This window comes from Phoenix dactylifera, chromosome 1, assembly GCF_051530095.1.
Source record: "Phoenix dactylifera cultivar Ajwa chromosome 1, Ajwa_hap1_PhDact_Kaust_v1.1, whole genome shotgun sequence".
Taxonomy (NCBI): domain Eukaryota; kingdom Viridiplantae; phylum Streptophyta; class Magnoliopsida; order Arecales; family Arecaceae; genus Phoenix; species Phoenix dactylifera.
Window position 1 is genome coordinate 47,593,822 of NC_143190.1, and position 19,322 is coordinate 47,613,143.

Consider the following 19,322-nt stretch of genomic DNA (forward strand, 5'->3'; position numbering starts at 1 on the left):
CTCCAGCAAATAATACCATCTCAAAGTATTTCATAAGTTTAGCTTTTTATTGTTATGGACCATTGTGGCGAATCATTCAGCATATAGAAAAATTGCATACAACTGGAGAGATTGACAAGATGATATATGCAACATATTTAACCAATCCAGGATCGGAAATACTCTGCAGCTTCCAAAAGTTTTTAGAAGCGAAAAAAAAAAAAAAAACAGAACAAAGCTGGCTAATTTTACGATGCATTTGGCTTATGGTTCAGATATGGAATCCACATTGCACTAGGCTTGCAGTTATGTGGAATCTGTGAAAAGAATGGAAAAGCAAAGCTCTACTGCTATCAAAAGAACCATCTTATAGTCAAAAAAAAGTGAATATATTTAATCCCTTGTTTCTCATTCCAGCAGCTGTATAACCTACAATGAACAGAAAAACAACTTCATGAAGCACTAGGAATATTCTTATTGTGATACGAGAAGAAATTTACTTACCACAATCAAAGAACAAAAAGTTAAGCAAATAAATATAATATAAAGAATAAAACTAGCAGCATATCATATTACAAATGGAATGCAAACCAAATAGTGCAACTTGATTGCTGGTCGCCTCTTGATTCAGGCTCAGTGGTTCCTTCAGAACATGAAAAGCCTCAGAGCTCTGAACTGAATACCTATTCTGCTTTGTGACACAAAATGAGGACCAGTGGGACACCATAAGGTAGAGGACTGAAGTTGTGTTACCCTCTTCATGAACTCTGCAATTGGCGGTATATTTGGAGAATCCAATCAACGTAACCACTGGTTCCAGCAGCCTGATCCTCGAAGAGGTTGGAAAGCAGCAAGGAACCTTCTCTTGGCTGTTCACCTTGCCTCACCACACGGCATAATTGAAAACAGGACGGATCCTTCTCCCTCAATCTTCTTATTATCCTCATCAGTTTTCTTGAATACTCATTGTCATGTTCAAGCAATGCAAGCTGCAAAGCAAGAAGAGAAAATATGAGTATAAAACACACAAAAATCAACAATACCAACTCACCCATTGCACTAGAACAATATGTATGACCAATTATACAGACTAAAGAATCATTTGATAAGACTGTCTCTTTCTTCTTTTCTACCTTTTTTGTCCTCTCTTTTTCTTTTGTTTGGGGTGGGGTGGGTTTTTTGCCCTAAACCCTAAACCTATATGAATTTTTTGTGCATAGTAATGACAAACACCAGTAGATAGACAAGACGAAGTCAGACTGTTGGCATTTTTGCAGATCTCCTATATTTCTGAAGTCATTCCCAAGCACCTTTAAACCAGATCAGTACCGATTTAAAAATCTGAAAATGAATTCAGATTAGTGCAGAAGAATATTTTAGGAAAACAAATACATGCTCCCAACATAATCCTATTTACAGCCTGGGAAGAACACTCGAGAATAAAAATGATGAGACAAAAGGACAGAAGAATAGAATTTAATCTCCCTCACTCATCGCAAAAAATTATTTTTTACACCATCCCCTCCCTTAATGCATCTAAAAATATAATAAGTTTACTAAATAAGACTCAAGTAACTACAACATCTCTATACATTTTCAGAAGGAAAGAAAAAAAGAAAGCAGGTAAGACACTGTCAAGCTTTCTAAAAAACCAAGTTTGTATCTTTGTAAAAGCCAAAAAAACATCCAAGTCAATAATTAAAAGCCACAATCTCCATGGCTTAACCTTTTCCTAAACCAGTCTAGAAACATGGTAGGACTTCTAGATACCAATGCCATAAAAAACAGAACTCAAAAACCCACTAAAAGTTTAGCCCTAAATATATACAGAAGGCACAAGGGGAAAAAGAGAAAAGCCTATCTTCTAGCAAAGAACATATAGAATCCAATTTAAACCTGAACTAAATCAACTTGTACAAGTTCCTAAAAAATAAACCTGTGTTTATACAATTGGCTTCTGGTAACATACAAGTCTTTCTTGGTATTATTGGTGAACATTTTAATTGGATTCAGTTCTTGCTTAATCTAGATTTGAGTTCAATATTTGAGCTCGAAGTCGACCTACTATCTTATCAGGCAAGTTTGGTCTAGCTTGGGCTGGGTAGACCCAAAAAACTTGATTGAAGTTCTATCATAAGTTTCAGCACTTAAATCCAAACCAAGCATCCAGATAATGGGTGTCTTTGGGACTTAAATCAGGTCCGGTTTAGGTAGAATATAGGTCTAGACAACACTATAACACATCCAATGAGATGAGAAAGTAATGAGAATTTGCCTTTTGTCAGGTAGTTTCTTCATGCCTCACATGGAGCTAATACACACAAGAATAGTGGAGGGAGAAGCAACTGGTGGTCGGAATAGATGAAAGGGCAGGTAGGGTAGCATGGTTCTGCTTCTCTTTTGTAAGAAGAACCAGTTATGGTATACATTGCAGAGTCTAGGAGTCTATTTACATAGCTCCCAGAAAATTATTCTGGAAATAAGGATAAAAATCCCTGTGTATGAGAATGCTAAGTGCCCTATTTGGATGGAGTCGATAAATAGAGGCCTGCTTTATGCCTTAGCGGTCCAGTAATTTGGACCACTAAACTGGGAACTGCAGCCTGTAGGTTTAGCAGCATGGTAGACAATGAAAGTCCCGAGGAACTTCTAGATCTTAAGGTATTTGACAATGGCAGGAGTCCAACTACTCAAGCATAAGTTTGATGGGATAATGCACTTGAGAACAAGATTGCAGATCAGATGCCCCAAGTTTTAAAAGTTGCTTATTATTGTTTCAACAACATGTCACAATGTGCAATTCTCGAGGGAATGTTGATCTGAAATATCTACTTGCATCAGATTAAGTATTCCTAGAACAAAACAAGCATACAGTGGTCTAATTCATATAGTAGGCATAAATAACATGCTCTAATCTAGTGCAAGTTATTCAAACGGATTTTTATTTATTATGTCAATAACACGTTATAATGTGTATTTCATAGGAGATTTTAAATTTGAAATTTGTAATTTAATCAGATGAAGTATACATACCATGCAACAAGCATACAGTGGTCTAAATTATAAAGTACATGTAAATAACAAGCTCTATAGTGATTTAAGAAAAGAATCATACCCTGGATAGATCAGGGAATCCAGATAAGTCAACTCCAAGTGTATTATTAACTATATCAGGTGACAGCATCCTGCCTAACCAAACAATGAAGCTGAATCCATCATCATAAATATACAGTGCTCTGGGATCTAAGCTTTGTGCACTCAAGGCTAACTGCTTAGATGACTCATTAAATTCCTCGGGACCCTGCAAAAATGAAATTCATAATTAATGATTAGCCACCAGACTAATTTTAAAGAGGTAGCTTGTGTCCTGATGAAACAGTTTCCATGGAAGAATATCAGAAAGTTAAAAATTGTACCAACTTAATGATATCAACATGACATTCTTTTAAATTTAAAATTTCATTTAATAGATTTAGAAATTTCTAGAGAACCCTAATAATGCAATTCTTTTTATTTTTCTTCACAATTAAATAAACAAAACACTGTAATGTCCAAATAAATTTCCTACTAGTATCTTACTGAAAGTAGCATCAATTGACTCAAACAAGAAATGATAATGGACGGAATAATACCTTTATGAGGTTCTCATCTATCCTATATAAACCAGGATAGAGAAGTTTAAGCATCCTTCTTATAGGTAATATCATCATATTGTAACCAGCCGCACAGCGTTCATCGAGAGGAACATCAGCATAACCTCCACGAAGAGCTAAAGACTTGCAAAGAGACAATACATATAATGGCAAGAATCTCAAGGATTCTGGAAATATCAGCCTCCCACCCAACCGATGCTGCACAACATGGAGATTCCGGTACTCTTTAAGGCTTTTCACAAGCTTTAGCTGCATTAAATGGCGAGCATCTTCCAGCTTATGAGACAGTGTGTTTTCAACGGCTGTAGGTTTTTCAGATTAGTAGTTAGTAGGAAAGCATAGTAGGATGTGATAATGCTTAGACAACCCACAAAATGCATAGCTTATGAGACTCTGTTTTTCAATGGCTGTAGGTTTTTCAGACTGGTAATTAGGAGAATAGTATAGTATAGGATGTGATAATTCTTAGAAAACCCACAAAATGTATAGCTTACCAAGCCTGCTTAATAACAAGATGATGGCCCCAGTATCTGCCTGGCGGTACATTTCCCCAAGATCAGCTACTACATGTGCAGCTGCTGTATGGACTCTAATTCGTCTTTCACCTGAAGAGGAAGTATATCTTGTGCTTGCTAAGGATACACATTTGCATTTAAACTGGCATCAGAAAACACTCGAGCATACCTAGAGATGCCAACATGTTGTACATTCATTCTACAAAAACACTTGATACAAATTGAACATAAAAGAAATCTGAAAAACACAGCTGCCAGTTGAAACCATGATGAAGACCAGAAAACAGGTCCTTGAAATCCAGCAAAGGATATTAAGTGCCAGGACATTAATATTCCAACTTAGCCTACTACTACTAGACTAAAAAAAATGAAGGTATACAAGAAAAATGACAATAAATCCAAGAAAACAGAACAACAAATGCCAAATACAATCAAATATCAGTAACAAGGAAGCCATGTTCTAGCTATTTCAGCTAGGCAAATAAATAAGGACAATATTCAAAAACATTAATAGGAAAGAAGCATTGATTTGATTTCTCACAGAAAAGGTAAGGACAGTTAAAAGTACGTAACAATGTCAGTTGTAATGCGTAATTCTCAAAGTTGACCTTGTCCGGTGCACACAACATGCAGCATATCACACAAAAATTGGTAAGAAATGAAATGAATCAGTATTAAGGGCCATAGATAACAGCCTTCACTTGCAACAGACACAGACTACAATAAAGAAGAATTAATGTACCACAATTAAATGTATGGCATAATTTATCCCTAGCACGAATTTCTCCTCAAGCTGATGGTCAATCATAGATAAATTTCATAACAAGAATTCATTTTATGGTATATATTTGATGACATCCTCGAATCTTATAAAGGAAGGTTATGAGAAGTAGCAAGCAACCTCCAAATGCTTCAAAGTTCACACTTGCAAGAAGTTGGAAGGAATGGTTTCTCTCAAACTTGAAGTTTATAAAGAGGGAAATGATTTTAATATAAAGTTACAATAATCTCTTAAACACATATCATCAAAAAGCAAAGAGCCACATTCTGACTGCATTTCTGGCTGCTGGTATCGATGTTCACCTTTTATCCATAAGTTTGCAAGTTTATATCCATGAAAGCAATTGTACAAGAACTCTTGTCCCTCCATCTCTTTACTGCTCTCTTGCATGGGTGCATGTAAAGACATACTCACACTTCCACATGCATTCACAAGTTTAAATGTTTATGCCAGTAAACTTTGCCACCCTCTGTGTCTTGTGTGTTTTGCACGTGCCCAGGGGGCATGCAGGTGCATTATGAGGTTGTTTCATACTAACGACTATTCTCACAAGTGCTTTTCTTTTATGCTGATATTTTTCACACCATTCCCTTTCTTGCATCTAAATTGCCGCATTTGGAGAATCAACTTGTTTGTGAACCTATATTTATGCGGAGAAGAAAGAAAGAAAGAAACAGGATGGTTACAGGCAAAAAAAGAAAAAAGAAAAAAAGAAAAAAAAAAGAGCAATGAACAAGCACGTAGGGAGAGAAAGGATACAGCAGCGCAACTTGAAAATATACAGTCTGTGTTGTCATCAAGGTGTCTTCCAAAGATAATTGCATTGCAAAGGCTTTATCACAATCCACAGCTGGAAGGGCTAATAAATCTGTTGATCTCAGCATAAAATGGCCATGATACGTTGTAAAACGCACCCCTGAAGAACCAAAAAATATATATTTAGAATATCAAATAGCATTTTTCACAGGAGAAGTCCAAGAGGTTTGTAGTAGAGAGGGGGGGAGGAACCTACTCCATTTACTTACCTTTTCCACATCTAACGCGCATCACAGATTCCCAGGCGGTTTCCCTGGTGAGATCCCTGGCCAATTCATATCTAAGTTTCTCCTGGTGAGTGGGTGCCTGAAATGATGGATAATGATACACCTGACCACCAGTGTATTTCGCAAGAGATCCTGGCATGACCAATAGATAGAGATGTGTCAAAAAAGGAATGCTGATATTCTAATTGACCATTATAAAAATATTTTTGCACCATTATTACCTAAGGAAGCTATATCAGTGTACTTTTCACTGAAAGCATATACATCCACCGCAATCTGATGCTTAGTAAATTCAGCGGCCATCTGTTTATAAAATGGATCGTCAGGTATCCGTAAAGTATGTTCTTTATCTGTTCCATAAATACGAAGATCATCTCCACGTAGTCTTAGGCGCCCAACACCAATAGAAGGTAATGTACTCTGAAACACCAACAACTTCCCTCCAAGTTGACTCTGTCCAGAACAAAATAAAGGGGGGTCAGGATGCATAACATAATTTAACATACATAATTATCAAATCCGCCCCCTAGAAGCACTGACAAAATCAAGAACAAGTCACCAGCAGATATCATCTTACCATAACCATCAATGCTGCTTTAAGAGCAGGGCCCAAGGCAGATTCTATGTTTGCATTGTCCTGAAACATACTAGGCAAGCTATCCAGTAATGCATCCACAACATGTCTAGAATCAGATAAATTGACAAGAAGATCATCAGGCAATGGTAAAAATATATCATCCAGATCTGCCACCACCAGCATTTGAGGCTGTGTCAAAGAAGACTGGAACAAACCAAAAAAAAATTAATTGACATTAAGGTTGCCTGTCTTAAAGAATCATCAAGAAAACAGGACAAAACTAACAAGTTGTAAAAATGGAAATATAGGAGCAGAAATTGCCACAAGACGAACAGATTAACTATGTGCAGCATTTAGATCATTGGAGGGAAATCATACATGCCTTTAAATTATGGAAATGTAATGTGCTATCAAAAGTTAAGAAGCCAATCTGTGTCCTAGGGAAGCCAGGTAGTTCATCAAGACAGGACTTAATGGTCGTTGCCACAACCTGCATAAATATGTCAAAAATGAATATGAATTCCATGATTCAGATGATAGATATAGAGTAAAATTACAAAAATTGACACGAAGCTAATATAACTGTCAGGGGAATGAAAGAAGCAGACACTATAGAGGTAAAGACAAGTTTCCCAGAGTAAAAAGTGGTTACCTCAAGAAAACCAGACCGAACTGCAGATACCGATACATCAATAAGGAAAAAATATAGTGGTGGCATTGGTGGTCGCACCATATATTCAGTAGGAGCAACAAATTCCACACTTCCCTTAGAAAGCTCAGGTCGTTGATCTACATCACATCTTCTGCCACTAGCATCCAAAGCACAATAATACTCCCCAGAAACTAAATGAGTCAAATATGCAAGTATTAGCATAAAGCTTGGCACCAAAATTATGAAAATAAGGGAAAAAATGACATCATCTGAAAGCCATGTTCTCAAATCCTACCCACAGAAATTGTAGAATTACAATAACTGAGTATCAGTATAATTTTATTAGTACAAATGAATAATTCTCTAAATAATGCTTTTAGTAGAGACAGATATGCAAGTATTAGCATAAGGCTTGGCAGCAAAATTACAAAAATAATGGCAAAGATGACATCACCGGAAAGCCATGTTATCAAATGCTACCCACAGAGATTGTAAAATACCAATAATTAATACTTAGTATAATTTTATTGGTACAAATGAATAATTTTGTACCAATCAAAAAAGATAAAGAAATCAATTAACTCAACAATCAGGTCTGCAAGAATATTTTACTGAATGATGAAAACATACACATTAACATCTACACAACATAGGAGAACCGTTGTTAAGTTATTTGATGGACAGATTGTATACAAGATTACATATAGTTAAGTTGTATACACCTACATTAACTATTAGTTGAATCAAATTTCATGAGAGGAGCTATTTTGCTTTACTGTCTCCTACCTTGGGATGCCAACCAGCTGAGCTGCTAGTCAGCAGCTAGTATTCGGATCAATACAAACCAAGCTTGAGATAAAATTTTGAGCTCCAAATATAAACAAGCTGAACAGGAGCTATGACTGGTCTGCTCACATTCAGCTTGACTAAGCTCACTAATATAAATGTATAAATAACATTCATGTAACACTAAATGTTTATTTTTTGCGTGTGATATTACATTTATACCTTTCTAATCACATTTTGTACCAACATGATCTATAGATATCCTTTTATTTTGAGTGGCAAGCTAAATTCCGGTAATTAGATGAACTAATGGAGGAGGCCTCTTCCCATCTCTGTTTACCACTCCCTCACCATTATGCCCTCTGTATTCATCACCGAGCCTAATCAAGCCAAGCTCAAGCCAGTACAAACATATACGAACAGAGCTTGAGCTTGGCTTAGCCAACTCATGACAAGCTTGACCAAGTTCAAGCTGCCCTAAGCTCACTCAAGATCAGCTCATTTGCATCCCTAATCTTATCTTCACAATTTCGTCAATTATCAAGGAAAATTAATTGGTTGACTGTCCATCATTACAGAAACCATGTCAAGGACCATCACTAACAAGTTCATGCTGAGACCTGACCAATATTGATTGCTCTTCCACCAGCAAGTCAGGACCAGGACCAGTCAAAGAAGTTCGAAGGGATTGATTCTTACATAGAGGGCAGTACATCTGAACCATTGGATCCAACACCCCTCCTTTTTTACTTCTGGCAGAAAAAAGCACCATTCACAATCCTTTGAATGTCCTATTCTAATAAGAAACTCCTGTGCTAATTTTCAAGACTCTTAAGGATCAGTTCTCTACCAAGAAAGCAAATTTTCAGTTTGTGGCATCACAATAAGCTCTGGGTAAGTTTGATCACTCAGTGTGATGTGCGCATGTGTGCATGCACATGCCCCGCAGAGCCACTTGGAGCAATTCAAATAAATTGCGTGTATTGTTAGTTTGTGAACTGAGTGCTTTTAATCCATTAATTAAAATTTCACCCATTGGTGTATAACACATCAAGGTAGAGTATATTTTTGTCATTCTTCTATGGCTATTTAAAATTATGAATTCTTAAATTCAATGTTCACATAACTTTTGAGCCAAGTTGGGATCAATCATTTTATTTCCAGTGGTCCCTGCACTCTCTAGTCTCTTCTCCTAATCACACCTTTCCAGAACAAGGCAATTTATATCTTGTTGATTTTCGAATCCTTTATAGTGTGCATGATGTTTTGAGACCTCCAGCTCATACATCTATTCTTCTAGATTCCAAACCACTCACCTTCCTCTTACATATAGTTATATTCAAACCCTAATGGATTAGATCTAATGCCACATCTTCTGCAATACAAATAAGACACTCCAAAAGTTTCTATACAATTCAAAGTGACATCAGATTCGAAAAATGTTCTGCTACTAGATTATAACGTTAACAAAGCCTTTGATTTTCTAAACCTTCGAAGCAATGATTAAGGTTGTTGAACCAAGTCCAGAACTATTATCTGGTTGCCTCCCTTGATCCCATCAACTGTATCACTTTAAATTGTCATCATATAAAACTTATAATTGCCTCCATCAGATCTTATCCTTCCACCACCATCACTTCTCTTGACCCAAATTCCAATCATCTCAGGAGACATGGTCCGTTTGCCAAGCACCATGTGCAATCCACACATATTATACACGTACACGTGCCATGTGATACTGAGATAAGCAGTAATGCAATGTCTACCACCTGGCAAGACCACCATAATCCAGCACCAGCAAACTTGTCCTATGTGGTAGATGTGTAAGCACTTGAAGGACCATCGACACATTTTATTGGTTCTGGTTGTGCCTGCCCTGAATCTGAACCTATTAGGAGTAAAATTTTTCATTAAGATTCCTTCTTTTCCCCAATGTCACCATTATTGAGATAAACATTAGCCGGGATTACTTCTACACAACTAGAAAGCTGTTGTTTGATATATCAATAAATACAGTCATGATGGTATTCCTTATAACAAAAGAGACCATCTTCATTTACTCCTAAATTGTCAAAATGGTCCACTACATGTGATTTTGCAGGCTTAACCATTACAATAAACAGCGCAAAGCAAGCAGGAAATATTATCAAAAGGAAGGTGATGATAATATGGAAACTGATCAGTTATACAGTATAAATCTTTATCAATTAGCAACTGAGATATCTTTATAACAGAATTAAGAAAGAAGCAAATGCACAACTCAGAGCCTGAAATTTCAGTAAATGGAGTTACAATCATTGAGAAAAAGCAAAAAAAAAAAATCAGCTTGGTTATTACCATCATTGAGCAGAGAACAGATGTTGCAACGCCACTTCCTTCCTGCATCTGTGAAAGTCACGTATGGATTCACATATGTTCGACATCTTCGACACCGAATAATGCCAGCTGGTCCAAAATTGACAATTGGTACTTCCTCCTGAAAGACAGAATTGTTAACAAGTAGTTTGTATGAATATAACAAGAGCACCACTACCATAAGCAAAAGAAATTATAAATATACCCCATCAGGAACTTCTGCTAGAGGATGAACCACTGCTCCAAGAGGCAAATGCCACCTAGCAAGCAATGACTGAGAACTTGGTATTGCATAAGTTGTCAGTCTCAAAAATCTTGGGTGGCAATTTAAAGGGAATGTCTCAAGAATTTTAATAGGCTCTTCATCACTACTTAGTGGCCTTGGCAAAGATTTGACATCAACACCATGATCAAGTGACCCAGGAGCTGACCCAACGGACAATGACTGGAACTCTTCAACCAGACCTTGAAGATTACCTCCTATAGGAGGTCCTATGTTAGGGTATTGAATTTGTTCTCTTGAATTGTAACCCAGAGGACCTCCTATAGGTGGTGGTGGTGGTGGTACAACACCTCCTTGGTGAGCATGATAAGAAGCATGAACTGGAGGAACATGAGAAGATGGAAAAGCCTGCTGCAATGGCGGTTGCGAAACTGATCTAGGAGCAGGCAACTGCGGCTCTGCAGAAGCGGGGGGCATGTTACCTCTCGGGAGACCATAGGAATATCCTTGCAAAGATGGCTGAGGAGGTGGTCTGGTTGCAGAGAATGATGACTCTGACAGTGGTGGGGGCATATTACTTCTAGATGACATTTGGGTTGCAGTTTGGGGTGGAGGGCCCATTGGCACTGAGGGAATCTGGGGCTGAGGACGAAAAGATCCACTAGGGGATGGACCAGAAGAACCCACGGGACCCCGGAAGGGCGTTACAGGTTGACCAGGAGGAGGAAACCTAGGAGCTTGTGTTTGCTGATACGTAGTTGCATCTTGGGCGGGGTAAGATGTTGGTGGGGGTGGACTGGACGGACCATTATACCTAACTGGGGGTGGTGGTGGTGATCTATAATTGGACATCTGAGTGCCAGTAGATAAAAATGGTACTGTGGTTTGCGGAGTGCCTGATGCCCCCAAGATGGTCCCAGGCCCTGAAGATAAAAAGGGGGTTGTGGCTCGAGAAGCACCAGATGCCTCCAAGCCGACAACAGGACCTGAAGATATGAAAGGTGTCGAAGACTGTGGGGCTGCTCGAAAGGGTGACACAGGTCTTCCAGGAACATTTGTTGGCTTATCATTCCCCATGGGCTGCATATTTATTGATAGTATTCAGCTTATGGCAGGAATAACCTGATACATCACAACATAAACATTTAAAGCTTAACATATATGAAGTGTGATTAACATAAAATATCTGAGTGCATCAAATGTAATACCTTTTACAATATATCAATAAATTAACCATCTTATATGAAATAAATATATAGTGAATAAATAGGGAAGATGTCAAATTAATTTCAGGATGAAACTCTGTGCACTTGCATTTCCATCAATTATCACCCCCAGGTAAATTAGTAGATGAATCCAATAGAAAAACTACAAGATATGATTGCACTGTACTTTCAACACCATGAATAACATGTATGACTAATCAGGAATGAAAGGTGAGAAAGGAGATTCCATACAATTGTTATTGAATCGCTAATTGTAAGGCCGAATAATCCATGATAAAACGAAACATGAGATTTTCACAATATATGCATCATCTGATCTCAACTCTTTGATGAATGCTCAATAAGGGACCCCTAACAAAATTCAGCCACCATTCAGGGATCATTTTTGACAAAAATATCTTCCGACGCATATTACTTTACCAATCAAAATTATATGTCAGATGATCCACATGCACACCTAAAGTAGTTTAGATTCAGAAACAATCAACAGCATCTTAATATCCTCTCAAATCTCCCATACTAAAAGCAATAGTGCGACAAACCAAACTAGTTTGCAGATATTTTCTTACTCTTAAGTGGAAAATGATATTTCATCTCTAAGACAATTAAGATGTGTCAGGCAGGCAGGCAGCTACCATTCCCACGAAACGCTGCCTTCAGGTCGAACTCCAACAGTAAATTCTTTTGGTAATCTGGGCCATTCCAGCAGTCGAGGGGTTATGAGATATCATGGTGAAAAGGTATTCTTGGTGTGTGTGAAAGACATCAAGGGCAGGGCTTGTGCTTCCTCTCGAAACATTTACAGATGCACATTTAACTATAAACAAATATAGTCATTGCTAGGATTAAGGAAGCCATGCCAATTTCAAATTTTAGTTGCATCTGATACAATATTAAGGATTATATCACACATATATCTCATGTTCTTAAAGAAAGTTTTCGCATATATTCTTGGTATGTGGATGCAGAAAAATAAGATCTTTGTGCTGGCAAATTATTAGTTTGATTCACCTCTTTGTATCAAACTCAGACTTACTAGAACATGGTCCAATCCCGGCATGGTCCATTTCCAGACTTGTTCCATCCCGACACTTGAGATGGTACCCCATCCCCACACTCGAGACGGTGCCCATCCCAACACTCAAGATGGCGGGACGTCCCGCTCTCCCACCAGTATACAAACAAATATAGTAGAAAGAAAATACCAATTTTACAATGACTGTTTATCATAGCTATTTCTATCTAAGTTGTTACATCCTGTTCCTTCTTAAAAGAAAACTCTTGAAATTTGGATAAGATTATAGTAACATTTCCACAACTTTTGCAACTGGTTGACAAGTTAAATTTATATAGCTCTATTAGTTAATACATAAGACCAAACTATATAAGATCTCTAAAGTTTATTCCTGCAATTGCTTTATGCAATCTTTACAATAAATTCCCCTTCTACATTACAAGTAACTATGTTAATCCTACAAAATATAACTAAATAATAGATAATTGAAAGAAGTAAACACATTAACTCAATCCACCAACCTCCACCCTAGATGTCACTAATGTAACTTCACATTCCACCATTTATTCATTTTCTACAGATATCTTCCTCTTAAGTGTTTTAAGTTAGTACTCTCTCTCTCTAAATACACAATATGTTCTTTAGAATGCTCAAATTGTGGATGGGATTTGGAATGGAAGCACAAACACATAATCAACGATTGTTGAACCGACCCAAACTGGATGATTCGGCCCATACTGGATCCCCCCTCTTCGACACCGTCATACCGTCATTGCTAGGCCTCCCCCCTCTTCCCCCTCCCACTCTCTCTTCACCAGATGTTCATTGCTCCCTTCTTTGATATCATGATGCTGTCAGTTGGTAAACTTCCCCCTCTCTCTCCCCCCTTCCTCCCTCCCTCCCTCCCTCATCTCCCCCCCAACCCACTCCTTCTCCCTCTCCTCCCTCTCCCTGTTTTGTACTTCCCAACATAGTATAATATAGACTCAGTACCATATCAAATTGGTTGCCAGCTAGTACGAGCCTCAATACCAATCAAGCAGACCTTGCACAGAACTTTGATCTGAAAAAAGACGGATAAGGGATGATGGTGAATGTTGAATATGTTTTTTTTTTTTTGGCTACAACGGATGACTCATATACTTCTAGTGTGAATACATCGAAAAAAGTTGAAAAATAACAAATCTCGAAGCGCTCTAGGCAGCTCTCTCTCATCAACCCAGAGAGCTCTCCTAGAGTAGTCGGCCACATACGAGGCTACCCAATCTGCAGCTTCATTGGCCTCTCTATAAACATGCTTGGCTTGGAAGGCAACGTCTCCACCTACTATAGCCCGAATATCCCAAGTAATGGGTGGCAACCACCAATGCTACCAGTGCACTCCTGAATCCAGCCAATCACCATAGCTGAGTCACCCTCGACCAGAATTGCACTGGCCCGCAGAACACACCAAGTTTGACACAGACCAGCCCAAGCTGCCCTCAGCTACGCCCCAGGAATAGAAATGTTGTATATGGTTGCAAAAGCCAGAATAAATGGGAAAAGGCTTCTTTTTCTTTACATCCTTCGAAAGTACTAATGTAATTTTAACTGATTCTTACATAAGAATAGTCTCATATTAGGCCAAGATTTTATTAAAGCCTGTAATTTATGAATACAACATTTTTCTTATTGTTATCTTCTTTTATTTTTTGACCATAGAAAGACTACTTGTACTTTAAATTATTTTCTTTATGAGCTACTCTTTGTTATTAATACTTTCTTCCCCCTTTTGCAAACGTTTTCTAACACAAGATTTAACTTACACTGTTTAAGGCTTAGCATTTTTCAGAAATTCCATCATTGATATCACATCTCTCTCAATACTCAGATACGAATATAATAATGGCCTCAATTTTGCTTGAAACAGTTGAAACAAATTGACATGGTCAGGTCTCTCATAAAACAAGGTTGATCATGTTTTTTAGATAGAACTCTGCTATATAGATAATTCTGCATATTATTTGTCTCAAATTCTTCATTTTTTCCAAATTCTACAAAGCATTTTTTTTTTTAAAGATTAGATTATACTTTGTGAGTCTTATAAAATATCTGAAAGCATCTGACATAAAATTCCAAAAAAACATTGTGGAAGTTTAAAATGTTTGACGAAAGTTCGGGTATACTAAAGCTCAATTCTCAAATATACATAAAATCATGTGTTAAATGCAATCAAACAATGAATTGATAAGTTATACCTTCAAATGATGTGAAACATTTTAAAAAAAATAAAGTTAATTTTTTTTAAAAAAATACCAAGATGATTCAACCAAAAGTCCCAAATTCAATAATAAACTAAAATGATGGCTAAGTTATCTTTTTTGAATTATTCTACTATTATTTTATTTATAATTTTTCTCTAATGTTTTGACATATTATATTTTGTCCAGGATTGGATCCAAAACTGAAACTCCTATGCACGGATCAAACCAAGATTTCTTCTAATGCTTAAAATTTTGGGTATCCTTTAGCAGCTTATATAATTGAATTTTTCTATCCAGACTATTGCTATTAATGTTATTTTATGCTTAATTTGAATTTTAATTATTTCCTCATCATGTGGTGTCTCTAAAGGGTTTGCTATGAAATATAATAATTACAGCTGAATTTTAAAGATAAAAACTGTAATGTTTTCCTTAAAGTAAGTTATGGCTCTATATTTTTTTGTCTTGCATCTTATTATCCAAGAATAATACTGCCTTAATTAATTCAAAACATAGATGCAAAAGGAGCGTTGACGCTCAGCTGACAGCAATTGCAAAAAAAAATACCAAACTATTAATGGACCAAAATAAGGATAAAATTGCTACATGCTGACCCAGCACTAGCATGGTACATGTCACATTGAGTCATGTTGTGCTTGTACCTAATACATGCTAAAACAGATTGGCACACACTGACAAATATGCATTGCCAGGCAGCCATGCTGAACGCTCATAATTAAATGTTGACACAATATGGGCTAGTCCATGCAAAACAGCATGAAGACACTTTAACCTTTGGACACAAATTCAATATTCATGAATATTTGGGCATCTTGTGTTTTAGATAAATGGAAAATCTTGAAATAACATCAAAGGGCTTAGAAAACGTGTTAGGAAAAGACTTCATGGTTGTTGATATCCTACATGTGAGAATACCAAAATGGTTTCTTCATGGATCTCTTGAATTCCTAACATCTACACCATATATAAATGCAATCCCAACATGGATAGACAACTGCACTTTATTTTTTCATCAAACTCACTTCTGATTCTCCGAAGATACCATTTTAAGCAAAAGCATACATCTACAGGAACCAAAACTTTATGTACCAATGGACTTAATACAAAATGTTCTCACATCAAAATGCCAAACTCCAAAAAAATCACTATTCATGGGCTTACAGGCCATCCATCATGCACTCCCTTTTAGACCAACTGCACATGCCATAAATCCCAAGCATCGTTCCAGATAACCAGAAAAATAGAAAAAATTAAAAGTAAACAACAACTGCAACGACAGTCCTTGTTTCAATACCAGAGGGCAACCTTTATGTAGCATGCATTACTTTCAAGTGCAAATACCTTAAGTATAAAAAAAGACTTGGTTAACAATCATTTCATAATACAGAAAACATAAAAGTTAGAGAAAAAACCCACCTTCTTCTAAAAGCCCAATTCCCCAAGCATCGACACTGCCTTAGACACCACAAAGCCAGTCTACTTCCCTCACTTGATATCTATAGGAACATATCATATCCTTGACATCATAAGCAAAGAACAAAAAATACATAGAACCAAAAAACAAAATAATGTAAAAAGAACACAACCCCGCTCCCCCCCCCAAAAAAAAAAAATAAAAAAAGAAGCAGAATATTATCATAAATATCAAACAACAGAACATTTAAAAGAATATTTAAATAATCAAAATAAAATGAAATTTGCTCATAGCAACATGGGCATCAAACCCTCAACATACAGGAACAATAATTCAAACACTAAACAATCAGATTCTAGGGTGACAAAACCCAAAAGAAAGAAAGATTTCCCGAACAAGGAATTGAGGAAAATACCTGCAAGAAGAACTTCAAGAGTATATCAAAATCCAAATAAGGACTGGAATAGAGATGGTGCAATCCACAATTATAAATTCACCTAGAGATATTGGCCAGGATCCAAGAAATCTAGATGAGGGAAATTCTAGAGCAGGTCGGGTGACGGCAAATGACACGTCTGCTGCGCATGGTTAAAGGCTCATTCAGCTTGCATCACATTCTAATCACTAATCATAAAGGCTTAACTGGTAACAAACACAATTCAAGCAGCAATGTTACAGATTATACGTGAGTTTAGGATGTCACCCTCACAAGCACACTTCATGCCATACTAAACAGCAATAGTATACACACTAATCAGAAGTATATAAAAAGCCTAACGTAAGTAGGCTTCAAAGCAAAGCATGAATATTCCATAACCAGAAAATAAAAAGATCATAGCAAAATACCAAAACAAGGCATAAATTGAAGAACTAGGCATGACTTACCACATCAAAGACAAGAATTTCACATAATTAACAGTCAGAGCACAACGTATCTAATGCACACCATATAGAAAGGAACCGTCGCATTGGTATAAGCAAAAAACTTAGATCCCGGCATAATAATCCATAGCAAGAAACAAGCAAAGCGAACATCAAAGCGAGCTAGTATTTGGACAAAAAACATAACAATTAAAAAACAAAGAAAAAGTTACAGATCCAAGTACAGAGATCACAGTTGGAGTGGGTTAGGGCTTGAAGAAGAATTCAGTAAGCCAGGGCATGAAGCAGAGATGGGCAACCGACAACTGGATTTAGGGTTCGGACTTGAAAGAAAGGTCGGAGATCTGCATCTTGGATTATGATTAGGGCCCGACGGAGATGCGGGAGATCGGCCGGCTATCGGTCCAACAGCATAGAGATCTCCCAGCTAGGGTTAGGATTAGGGCTTTAAGAAGCGGAGAAAAAAGAAAGGGGCGAAGAGGACCAAAGAAAAATGACAGAAAAAGGAAAAGGAAACTGGAGGGAGAGGAATTGGAAAATCACCAGAGAGGAGAGCGGGCCGGCGATCCGAGGGGCGGCGACAGCGTCGCCAACAGAAGGGGGTCGGTCGGCCGGAGTGATTGGCAGCGGAGATCGGAGCACCGTCGATCGGCAGAGGCTGGCGGCCGCGGGTCGGAGGGCAAGAACCCGCGAGGGGGAGGGGAGAGAGTAGGGGTGCGGACTCCGCAGGAGGAGCTTGACGAGGTGGGATGAGTCCTGGATCGTTTCTTGAACCAATCTAGAGTCCAATATGATCAGTAGAAGGGTCGGACCGACCCATTAACTAGTTGGCCCAGTCCATCTAAAATAAGGTTTCCATGCGAGTCACAGCCTGGGCTGGCCTAATGTGCGCCCTTTCGTAAATAGCTGATCATGGGCCAGGCTTGGGCCAAAGATCAAATTTTTAATAGGCCCGAGGCCCGGCCCGTTATCAGCTCTACTTGTAACCCCTCGAAGAATCGGCCCTGCCTCGCGCTTCGGCTTCCGCCTTCGCTCCACTCACCTCTTCAGTATCCTTCTCTAGCGACTCATCGGAGTAACTCAAGGCAAGAACTCCAACCACCTTTTCCACTTTTTTGATTTGCCCTCTCTTTATCTCTAATATACCACTCAGAATGTTTTGTCTAGTGGGAGAAAATGTTTCTGTTTACTAAAATTTAAGAACCAAGCCAGCTGGGCCTGACTAGGACCAAAGTAGGCAGGCCCAGCCGGCTTATGATTCAGAAGATAAAAAGCCGGGGCGTGGGGGGTGCAAAAGAAGAGGGGAAGAATAGGGCACAATCCCCTATCCGAGCTTCCAACCGGCCGCCATGGAAGCTGTGTTGAGGATCCTCGCAAGCGCCGCCAACCAAGGAAGACATCGAGCCATAAAGAGGCCAACGGAGGATCAAGCCAAGACCAACTACTTTGCTTAGAGAGCCTTGGCCAAAGCCTTCATTCGGCCAAGCACACCCATGGCCGGCCCGTGCCATGCATGCCAAGCCTCGGCCAAGCATGCCCAACCTCGGCCGAGCATGCCGTGCGCATGTCCAAGCCTCGGCCGAGCTCACCACGTACTTCCCACGGCCAAATTCTGCGGCATTACATGGCTGCGGCGAGGTTCAGACCAAAGAACCTCGTCAGCTACAGTGTGTCAGGCGAGGTTCGGGCGCAGAACCTCGCCAGCCCGCCCAGGCGCCAGCCTGCGCGCCCGCGTTCCCGCACCTAGTCCGCCCGGGCAAGGTTCGACCTAGCGAACCTCGCTAGGACCCGCGCCCGCCCGCGCTCGCGTGCCCGCCTGCGCGCGACCCTGCGCCCCGCCCGACCAAGCCGCCGTGCGCTACAGTGCCGTGCGCGCTCGCCCGACAGCAAGCTTGCGCGCGTGCGGCGCGCGCCAGGCCCGCGCGGCAGCCGACCAGCGCCCCTGCAGCGTCCTGCC

At 38.8% G+C, this 19,322-nt stretch overlaps 1 protein-coding gene across 9 annotated transcripts; it reads right to left on the reverse strand.

Annotated features, from left to right (window-relative positions):
* Positions 1–349: 349 nt before the first annotated feature.
* LOC103696521 (protein transport protein SEC24 A-like) lies at positions 350–18,145 on the reverse strand. Of its 9 annotated transcripts, XR_015968702.2 has the most exons (15): positions 17,909–18,103; positions 16,899–17,061; positions 10,547–11,686; positions 10,324–10,462; positions 7,201–7,391; positions 6,931–7,038; positions 6,549–6,752; positions 6,193–6,424; positions 5,954–6,103; positions 5,688–5,844; positions 4,127–4,254; positions 3,612–3,934; positions 3,095–3,280; positions 599–968; positions 350–408 (listed from the first exon to the last, which is right to left on the reverse strand). XR_015968702.2 is itself a non-coding variant. In XM_017840465.5 (14 exons), exons 3-14 carry the CDS (start codon positions 11,648–11,650, stop codon positions 738–740), a joined length of 3,153 nt encoding a protein of 1,050 aa, XP_017695954.4. In that variant the 5' UTR covers positions 11,651–11,686; positions 16,486–16,565; positions 17,909–18,145; the 3' UTR covers positions 350–737. The 9 variants fall into 9 exon arrangements, 7 of the variants coding, with proteins under 7 accessions (XP_017695954.4, XP_017695953.4, XP_088560251.2 ...); XR_001878896.5 differs by lacking the exon at positions 16,899–17,061 and having other exon boundaries at positions 17,909–18,145; XM_017840465.5 differs by lacking the exon at positions 16,899–17,061 and adding an exon at positions 16,486–16,565 and having other exon boundaries at positions 350–968; positions 17,909–18,145.
* Between the last annotated feature and the right edge of the window lie 1,177 nt (positions 18,146–19,322).